At 35.9% G+C, this 10,493-nt stretch overlaps 1 protein-coding gene across 1 annotated transcript; it reads left to right on the top strand.

Annotated features, from left to right (window-relative positions):
* The first annotated feature begins 1,360 nt into the window (after positions 1–1,360).
* On the top strand, positions 1,361–10,354 carry LOC118736785 (serine protease 7-like). The gene is made up of 4 exons (XM_036466817.1): positions 1,361–1,953; positions 6,745–7,266; positions 8,069–8,177; positions 9,524–10,354. The coding sequence occupies exons 1-4, from the start codon at positions 1,875–1,877 to the stop codon at positions 10,116–10,118; spliced, it is 1,305 nt and encodes a 434-aa protein (XP_036322710.1). The 5' UTR covers positions 1,361–1,874; the 3' UTR covers positions 10,119–10,354.
* The last annotated feature ends 139 nt before the right edge of the window (positions 10,355–10,493 follow it).

Raw genomic sequence — 10,493 nt, 5'->3', positions numbered from 1 at the left:
TAGAAAGATAACGTTCAAGCGCAAGACAGAGCTAGAAACGAAATGTGCTTATTTATTTTTTTTTAATGATTAGCTATATTTCACAATGTAAAAACAAATATACATAAATATGTGCATATAGATATTCTAATTTCACAAAATAATTAATTACAAACTTAATGGGTAAAGCACACATCTCTTTTTTTTTTGCTGATGTTTTGCGAAACGCCACAAACCACAAATCAGGTTTGTGAGTAAGACTGTTGTTAGGATTATTAGCGTTGTGGAATCCATACCAAATAATTCCAAATCCTCGATTACGCGTAATGTGTCTAAACGAGTGAAGTACCAAAAGCGAAAGACTTAAGTAGCGAACGCGTTTTGTGAATTTTGTTTACACCGTTACACCTTATTTAGATATTCAATATCATTTAATCTGTTTAGTAGTTCGTTTTAAAGTATGTAGTTAGAAAACAATAATAACACTTCTTGAACTCACGAGCAGAGGTCTGAGCTGAACAAAATGACATTGCCAACTTATCGTCGTTCACGCTTGCTGACGCCGGAATCATTTAATAGTCAGCATCAACTTACTCTCAGCTTAAAATCCAAGATGCTCATCTTCCAATATTTCCTGCGATGCTAAACTACCTATACACCTACATACATTAGGGCGGGCCAAAAATACAGAAGAAAATCAAATTTTTGCAATTTTCCTGCTGCCAACCTGCAGAATTATAAAAAGTAGAACACATACATATTTTTAAATCGGTTTATATTTACTAGTGGTGCCGGGGCTTTGAAGTTTTCCCACTTGGTACGTCCAACTCAGTCCAATTACGATAATGAGTTAGCACTTTATATTAAATAAATAAATAAATGAAAGAAAACCAAATTTTTTATCTCTTATCGATTTTCGCTTGAATATTTTCAAATCCCTTACCTATTTGACAAAAAAAACTGTTTGCACTATACAAACTAAGTTCAGAAAATAACTGTTTCTTTTTATTTATAATAGCTGTGTATTTTTTTAAACGCATATACATCTACGCTTAACGTAAAAAAAACGATCATCGAAAATTTCTATTTCAAAACAAGTAAAATTTTTAAAAACCTGGGCAAAGTGGGAACTGAAAAAATTCAAAAAATATAAAATCATTAAAAATAAATATTTTTTGATCAAATAGGAATATATCACTTTACAAATTAAAACTGTGATGGGTATTTATTGCATGACGAATGAGCAACTCATTTGTTTATTTTTTAATTTTTATTCATGAATCTTAATTTTATTTTTGGAATGTTTTCGTAAAAAATGCATGCAAAACTTCAAAGCTCTGGCAACACCAATAAATGTTAACCGATTTCCAAATGGTAGCTGCGAAAAAAAGCGGCCCACCCTAATACACATATTGGTAACAGCGCGTTTATTCGTTTTCGTTTCGCTGCACTCAATTCAGTCGCTCAGTCATCTCCTCCATCAGTTTTACTGATCAAATCATTGCTTGCTTGTAGCGACTGCCCGGTTCTTTAGTATATTTATTAGCTCTGCTCTGTATAAAAGTAGACTTTTACTTCAGCTGAGATTTTAGTTGTGGCTCAGTGCTCTTCGCGGTAACATTTGTATAACATTGCGCTAATCTGGTTTAGTTGCGTTAAAGACGAAGTGGCGATAAGCGATCGATCGCAAGTGATTTAGTGAACGCGTGCAAAGTCAAGTGGTGACTAATAAACGTTTGCTAAATATTAGAGAATTATATACATAAATAATTACTTACAATCGCATAAAATTTGGTTTATAATAATAAATGCGTAAATGCTTTTGAAAAAAGCAGCAAACTTTGAATAGCTAAACTGAAAATCTGACTAACCGGTATCAAATTGAGGAGCTCAAAATGTTAAGCGCTACATTATTCACTGTTTTAAGTGTGTTTTTTGCCAAAATGGCTTGTGGGCAATATTTCGAAACACAGAGTAAGTAGTACCCTAGCATGAGCAACATTTATACGGGATTTGCTGAGTGTTACTTTTTTTTTAGATTGAAAAGCCAATTGTTATCTCTTCTAAAGCAGCGGAAAAGTTACTTACTACTTGATTTCAAAGCCGAAAAAGTCCCCCTACAAAAATCAACCTACACATATGGGCTATGTGTAACGCATTAAAGTATCGGAAAAGCTTCGATATACGAGCATATCACTAAAACCCTGTTTACAACATTAGTTAGGCCAATTCTGGATTACGGTTCGGTGTTTTGGAATCCAAGGTATCAAATTTACGCAGACAAGATCGAATCAATTCAAAAACAATTCCTAAGAAATTTCCGTTGGGATTCTCAATATAACCTTCCAACTTACACAAGCCGATTAAAACTTATTAATCTTCCTACAGTTTCCAGTCGCAGGCAAATGCTTGGTACAATATTTATAGTTAAATTACTAATAGGCTCAATTTCAAGTCCGCTTCTTCTGGGCGAAGTTAGCCCTAATGTTCTCTCCCTCTTATCAAGACACTTTTGTCCCCTATTTCTGAAAGCTTGTAAAACTAATTTTGAATTGCACGCACCCAAAAAAAAACTTCTCTTAATTGATGAAAAACAGAAAAACAATCAAAATGAAGAAAAATGGGAACGAATCAGCAGTAAAGAAGTTTCATCCTCTTTTCATGCCCAACATTTCTTCAAAATGATAGATTACATCCACGGTTCCATATTTTCGTGTAAGCTTTTACACATTCCAAAGATAAATTACGCATTCGGGAGAATTTTTTACTCATTCGGAAGAATTTTCGACCTTAAAGTAAGGAAAGTTTTCTTTGATCCAGAGATGGATTTTTGGTTCAGTGCGACCCATTCCGTTGCTTATGCCAGGATTTTAACTCTCATTCTAGCACGTTTGATATATCAGATCCGCTTTTGAGCATTAAGAAATCGATACTGTCCTCTCTAAATAAATGAATCATTAAAATAAAGACATAAAATCGGCTGCTGAATTTAGTTCTGTAGCTGAACAGTTTTGAAAAAATTGAAAATACTGGTTTCCGTACGTCATGCGGACTGCGCCCCTCGTGCGGATGGGCGGGAATGGAGGGTAAAAACCGTTGGGATTATTATTATTAAAAACTGATTCAAATAGCAAACGTTTGAAAGTAAGACAATAATGGGTGAAATGTATGGGGTAAATATTTCTCTTCGCCAAAATTGCACATTTTTTAGTTGCGAAATTTTTTCACAGTTGGCGATATTAGATGCTTTATAAGCCCATCCAGAAAGAAGTGTTTATACATTTGTTCTCGCATTTGGGTGCCATCCCTTTTTCAATGATAACATATATATTTATCCTTTGCCTACTCCTCCCATGCACCGGTAATTTAAAAAATTTCATATACGGTGACTAATGAGCTGATTCTATTCCAATTTTTATATAGATTAATCCAATTTGCTCTTCTTTATGGATTATACATAAGTATTCGAAACCACTATCAAACGATATCCAGCCTTTAACAAACCGCATTCGATCTCATTTTGAAAGCTGTCGAGATCGTAGAATTACCTCGCGCATGGCTAAATATATTGTAGAAAAACAAATACCCGAAAATCCTAAAACCTTTTAAACAATTATCGTGGTATTCCATTGCATGATTTCTTTGGCTACTGATTTAACGAATTATTGAGTCATACACATAACTTGTATTTTTCAAATACAAAAACGACCCATCCTAATATGCCAATTTTTTTCTAAAAGATCCAATATTGCAAAAATATGCAAGCTATAATGATTTAAATTTTTTTGCATGCCTATTATTTATCATTTATTTAGTTATAATTAGTAACCGTCTTCAAAAAAGGAAAAGATTTTCGATAATCTTTTATGAACATACACTCATATAGATATGTATGTTTACATATGTACAATATATGTATAAACATACATACATATGTATCTAGTACGAGTGTGTGTAATTATTCATTTTAATTGCCAATTATTACGCGTAAAAGCCATTTTAAGCTCACCGATCTCAAATAGCCGCATATTTATGAATGACAAACCACAAGTATATACATATGTATGTATGTATGCCTTTATGCTAGGTCACATTATTATGTGCATACATATGTACACACACACATAGATGTATCAATAAGCGCGCAAACACACTTCTTTTATGCAAATGAATGTAGTTAAAACAAAAGATGCGGAACTGTATGCGGTTTCTACTTTTTGAAGTTCATTATCGACATTTCAATTAAAATATTAAAAATATGATATTAAACGCAAACTATTTACATATGTACAATTGCATGAACAATTGTATAAACTATTTTACTGTAGGTACATTTGTATGTACATTAGGGTGGTAAAAAAGTAAAGTTGGAATATCACTGTTTTCACCCCTAGGATTGTTGTATGTCGAAAAAATATACCCCTATTTTTTATTTTGAAAACAGAATATATTCGAAGGTCGCTCAAAGGTTTCCAAGTATTTTATATCAATATAATCAATATTTGTCTATCGGGGAACTCTGGTTCTCTTCAGGAGACTTTTAATAATAATACCCAGAGCATAAGAATTCCGACTTTACCTTTTCGCTCGCATTTTTGGACCACCCTAAAGTACAACATGCACATGTATATTGTCTCATTTTTAAAGGTGAGTGTATTGACGCAAAGTGGCTCCGGTATTGCGGTATGAACATATATATGTACCTGTGAAATAACTACCTCTCAACAGCCCCTTCATATTTGGGGATAAACTATTCAAAACTTTCGGCAATCCTATCTTTGGTACTCTTTAAACAGGATTGAAGTTGCTATGCGGTGGCATGCTTATTTATTAAAACCTTGGTAAAGCATTTTTTGTTATTGAACACAACTAAACAACATAATAAATGAAATGGCTATTTTTTTTTTTAAATAACACCACGAATTGAACAAATTTATTTGACCTCATTATTTAGAATTTTGTTTTCTAATTATAGAAAAAGGTGTGGTTTGAGCGTAATGAAAATGAATATTCACATTTGTGCCTTGAACTTTGGGCTATAGTTTTAATCATATGAAAAGGAGAGTTTGGATAACCATTTATTTTATTTTTAGCTTTTAATCCACATATCAAAGCTCTTTGAGTGCTTTCTACATGTCTATAGTTAAAAAAACGTGGGTGCCATAAAGCAAGGGTCATAGTGCGATTAATGAATGCTAACAGTATATTCACTGCTGAGTGGAAGATCGACCTATCTCGGAAGCCAGTTCGAAAACGCCCTATCTCAAAAAACTTTTCAAGAACGCAGAATTTTATTGAGAATGAGCTGATATAGGGCGTTTTTGAATCGGCAGCTGAGATAGGCCGTTTTTGAAACGTATTCTGAAGTAGGGCGTTCTTCAACCAAATTCTGAAATAGGACGTTTTTGAAAAGTTTTTTGTGGTAGGGCGTTTTCGAACTGGCTGCCGAGATAGGTCGATCTTCCACTCAGCAGTCGATATGTATGTTTGACTTATATTCAATAGAAAGACTTACAAATTCGAGTGATGCGCTGGTTTTTTCCATGGTTTTGTCAAATGGCATTGGATCGTCGCGGTCTTTTATCAAACGAAAGGCCAGATTTGCATGCAGCAGCTAAGATGTATTTGAGAATATTGTGATGAAAAGCTTTCAGCTCTCGACTTAATAGATAAAATGTCTAACAAAATTTCCTTAAGAATATAATTTGTTTAAGGGTCTTGTGCCTTTCCTATACAAAAGTAAGCGCAGTGAGCACCCACACGCAACTATGTTTAAAAGCTATTCACTCGGCCTTAATAAGTAGAAGAACGCCCACACATGTATTTGCATAAGAGGATATGAATTTTTTAGACAATTTTCAAATATCTGCTTGCTCAATTTATTGAAGTAATAAGTCGCTGGCATTCCCATTCCCTGGTCATCGCTCCCATGTTTCACACCTCGCTCGCCCCTTGAGCAACGCTCGTTGGATTGGTACATAACATTGGGCAACGCTAAACCAGCTTGGCACATTAAAGTAATTTTGGAAAGTAAGCTACTGCTTGCAAGCTGGCCGGAGCTCTGTATAGATTAATGAAGTGGTGGCACCATTATCGCAGCCATTGGCTAAGTACGCCTACCCAGACCTCCAATGGAGTCCCCAATAAGACGGTAATCCCTATACTCACATCTCGATCCTAACTCTGAACCTGAGCTCCCGATCTCCCGGTAAGCACAATTTTTATAAGATATTTAGGCGTAAAAAAAGTATACTAAGTTTCTGAATTAAGGCAACCTTGCAACAACTTGAACAAAAGAATCAATCTCAAAAGTACATATCCCGAGGCAGCAACCCAAAGGTACCCTAGAATTCTGAACGCCATTCTTGTTTCATTTCGGCTGTCAACAAGTGTTATTCGAAGCAAATAGTTCTACACACAAATCTTCTGGTTTAAAATCGCATTTGTTGTAGATATCGCAAAAAGTAAATACATAGCCTTTTATATGATCAGTCTCGCAACCGCAAACCTCTAAACAAAACGAGAATTAAAGGCAGAAAAGCCACAAGAGCAGTAAATTAATGTAAATCACACAAATTTTCCATTGGTACAGCCTGATGAACTAGAAAAGAAGCGTATGTGATCAAGGTGAATCCCCAAACGTAAACACTAACTCACAGCAAAGCGCATTCCATATACTGCCTCAGTTAATTCATTCACATACATACATACATACCTTTCCACCTTTGGGATTTCTAAAATGTTTCCTTCTTTTTGCACTTCCAGCACATCGCTGTTTCAATCCCAATCAACGGCCCGGCACTTGCGTCTCCATTTACGACTGCCAGACATTGGTGTCGGTGCTGCAACGCGGCTCAATCCAGCCGATCGACACCGAGTTTCTGCGCGCTTCCGAATGCCGCGGGGGCTACGGCAGTGGCCCATATGTATGCTGCACCGGCGATACCGGTTTCACGCGCAACACTTACGATGATTATAGCCGCCAGCCAAGCACCGTGCTCTTTCCCGCAGGTTCCCCCGAAGCGCGACAGCCACAACGGCACAGGCAAAGAGTAAGCGACTCCAACGGAGGTGGGCGTGCATTTAATAGCATTGGCGGTGACGCAGGCGGCGGGAGCGGCAAACAGCCGAGAGATGTGCCAGCTGGTGGACAGCTGTCGGAGTCGGCGGCGACATTGCCGCGTTTGCCCACCTGCGGCGGAGTGACGATATCGAATAAGATATACAGCGGCACAGATACGGATCTGTATGAGTTCCCTTGGATGGTGCTGCTCGAATACAATCGACGTGAGTGACGAATGGTAGATTTAAAATTATATATTACGATTTAATTTATTGTCACTTGGTGCAAAAAGGCGGATGCGGGGCGAGTGTGCATTAGGGTGGTCCAAAATAAGAAAAGTCGGAATTTTAATGCTCTCACCCGCTAGGATTGTCCTATATGAAAGAATATACCCCTATTATTTTATTTTGAAATCAAAAAATATTTACATATTTAGGTCACTCAAAGCGCTCGAAGTTTTCTTGTATTTTAAATGAAGAAAAAACAACTTTTCGTAGAAATTGTATAGCATTCTTGAAAACCAATATTTTTCGATCGGATCTGTATCTCTTCAGAAGATACCCAATAACAATACCCAATTATTTATTTAACCATTTTTTAATACTGCACATTTTTTATTGGGGCTTTTGATAGACCTTTAAAATATAGTTACTATGAAAAAAATAGTTAAATAAATAATTGAGTATCATTATTGGGAATCTCCTGAAGAGAAAAAGAGTTTTCCGGTCGAAAAATGTTGATTTTCCAGAATTCTATACCATTTCTACGAAAAGTGGTTTTTCCCATATAAAAATATGTACATGGAAAACTTTCAGCTCTTTGATCGACTTCTAAATATTTTTTGATTTCAAAAAAAAAAATAGGGATATGGAACAATTCTAGGGAGTGAGAACATAAAAATTCCGACTTTACTTTTTCACATGCATTTGTGCATACCCTAGTGTGCATACGCATTTGCATAGTTGTATTGTTGCATTTGAATTTAAAATAGGTAGCTTATTTTTCATCTTTTTTCTATTTTTTTAGGATCTGGCGGCTTGTCAACCAACTGTGCTGGCTCACTTATAAATAATCGATATGTGCTAACGGCGGCACACTGTGTGAAAGGTGCCATTGAGAAGCAAATCGGAACACTGTAAGTTGCACACGTTTTTTCAAAGATTATAAAACGATATTTCAATTGAATCGAATATACATACATACCTATGTATATAAATATATATATACTCCATCTCAAAAGAATGAGCATATTGAGTTTAACATCATTCGTAAGTTTGACTGTCCCGGACATCTACAACTCCAAGTTGTACTTGTTAATGCAATGTTAAAGTTAAATCAATTATCAAAACAACACTATCGGCACATAATTGTTGGGGTTTTCGGCAGTGCACACTTTATCACTTGCGAAAGAAAAAGGCAGCCTCAGGCCTTAAAGTTTGGCGTTCTGTAAAATATAAGAAAGTTGGCGGTATCCACAGAAGACAAGTCTCAGACTACTTTGACTGAGAAAAATTTCGCTCAATATTTTATCTGGCTAGAAATGCCCCTGCTGAATGCTTTCTGCTGAAGGACACCCTGTAGTAATTATAAAATATTACTGCCGAACCAAAAAATTAAAAAAATGTGTAGTTAGAACTCTAATTTGTGATTGAAAGTAGTAGAAGAAGAATTTTCCAATTCTGCAAGCAAAAATGGCTGCCATTCACAGGCAGTAGAGTTGTCAAACTATCGATGGCACTATCGATAGTATCGATAGTTTCAATTTTTTAGACTATCAATACTCATTGATAGTTTTTTCTTATACTATCAAAAATATCGATAGTTTAGTAGGACTATCGATCATCTCTCCCATTTTTTTTGAAATTATACATACATATGTTAATCGTAAATCCTGTTTTGTTTGTATTACTTGTGTTTGTTTTTGAACTTTCTAAAAAGAGAAGTATTTTGGCTAAGCAGTTACTTAATTTTGAATGATTATAACTTTTATAAGATAATATTTATTTCACTATGATCATGTAAAAACAAAGCAACCTAACTGATTTAGCGCTATCGATAGTGCTATCGATAGTTTTGTTTTTTTCGAGACTATCGTGAATATTGATAGTTTTTCTGAAAACTATCAAAACAATCGATGGTGTGACTATCGATAGTTTGACACCTCTAACAGGCAGACTAAACAAAACTTAATCTTTTAATTTTCATACATATTTGTACTACTTGTTTTTTTTTTGGCATCTCGATTTAAATAAATCGCTGATTGTTGAAACTGCAGTCCATGACAGAAAGAGTGCATGCAAATCAACGTACATACATTTATTGTCTCAGCTTTTATTTGTTCATGCCTTAATTAATTCTTTTTAATTGCTTTTTATACATAATGGTTTATTTGATGAAATGAAATGATTAATGATTTAAGATTAATTTGCACATTCATACATACAAAACATTTACGTATTTTCATTTCTGTATATCTTCTAGTAACGCAGTACGATTGGGCGAGTACGATACTACCAGGCAAGTGGATTGCAATCAGTATTCCTGTGCCCCCTCAGCCTTGCGCGTTGGCATCGAAGAGACTATTCCACATGAGCAATACCGCGATAATTCGGCCAATAAAGAGAATGACATCGCACTGATACGCCTCGATCAGGAGATACGCTTCTCTGACTCGATACGGCCCATTTGCTTGCCGTCGGCGGTGAAGCGGGAGCGATCCGCGCCGATTAGCGGCACTTTGTACACTGTCGCTGGCTGGGGTCGCACGCTGCGAAGTCCGAAGAGTGCCACCAAACAGAAATTGCAAATACCGTTGGTCGATTTGGAGCAATGCCAGCGAAAGTATTGGGAGCGAAAGGTGAATGTGGTGAAAAGTCACATCTGCGCGGGTGGTGTTTATGCCGAGGACAGCTGTGAGGGTGATTCGGGTGGTCCGTTGATGCGTTTCCGGAATGATGCCTGGGTGTTGGAGGGCATCGTGTCGTTCGGCTACAAATGCGGGCTGAGCGGTTGGCCGGCGGTACACACACGTGTGGCGCAATTTGATGACTGGATACGGCGCAATATACGGAATTAGAGGAATGTTGAGGCAGCTATTTAGATTTAAAATAATTGTTTGATGCTTTTAGTACATAGTAATTTATGTTGAATTGTGATCTTGCCATTAGTTATTAATTTCCGAATACGCCATGAACTGCACCACATACTTGTATACTCACTCGTACCACATTTTTCATCACCCAAATAGTCAAAACAACAATTTCATTGGTAAATATGTATTTATGTAAATAAAGGTTAATACAACTTTATAAAAATTGTGGAATGATAATAGCTGTTTTGGGAGGAAAATAATCCAAGCACTTAATTAAAATTTCAGAACTCGAAATTTCGCTTTAAGGTTTGTAATAAAAAGAGTGGAGGAAAAATTTTCAAAAGTTCCATAAACTTGGTA

The sequence above is a fragment of the Rhagoletis pomonella genome, unplaced genomic scaffold, assembly GCF_013731165.1.
Source record: "Rhagoletis pomonella isolate Grant_MI unplaced genomic scaffold, Rhpom_1.0 Rhpom_scaffold_00004, whole genome shotgun sequence".
Lineage (NCBI taxonomy): Eukaryota > Metazoa > Arthropoda > Insecta > Diptera > Tephritidae > Rhagoletis > Rhagoletis pomonella.
This window is presented reverse-complemented; position numbering and strand designations above follow the sequence as displayed.

Excerpts from the sequence above, each read along its gene's own strand:
- LOC118736785 (XM_036466817.1), top strand. The coding sequence starts at position 1,875 with ATGTTAAGCGCTACATTATTCACTGTTTTAAGTGTGTTTTTTGCCAAA. Across the intron at positions 1,954-6,744 it reads GCAATATTTCGAAACACAGA|CACATCGCTGTTTCAATCCC; the intron begins GTAAGTAGTACC and ends TTGCACTTCCAG. Across the intron at positions 7,267-8,068 it reads GCTGCTCGAATACAATCGAC|GATCTGGCGGCTTGTCAACC; the intron begins GTGAGTGACGAA and ends CTATTTTTTTAG.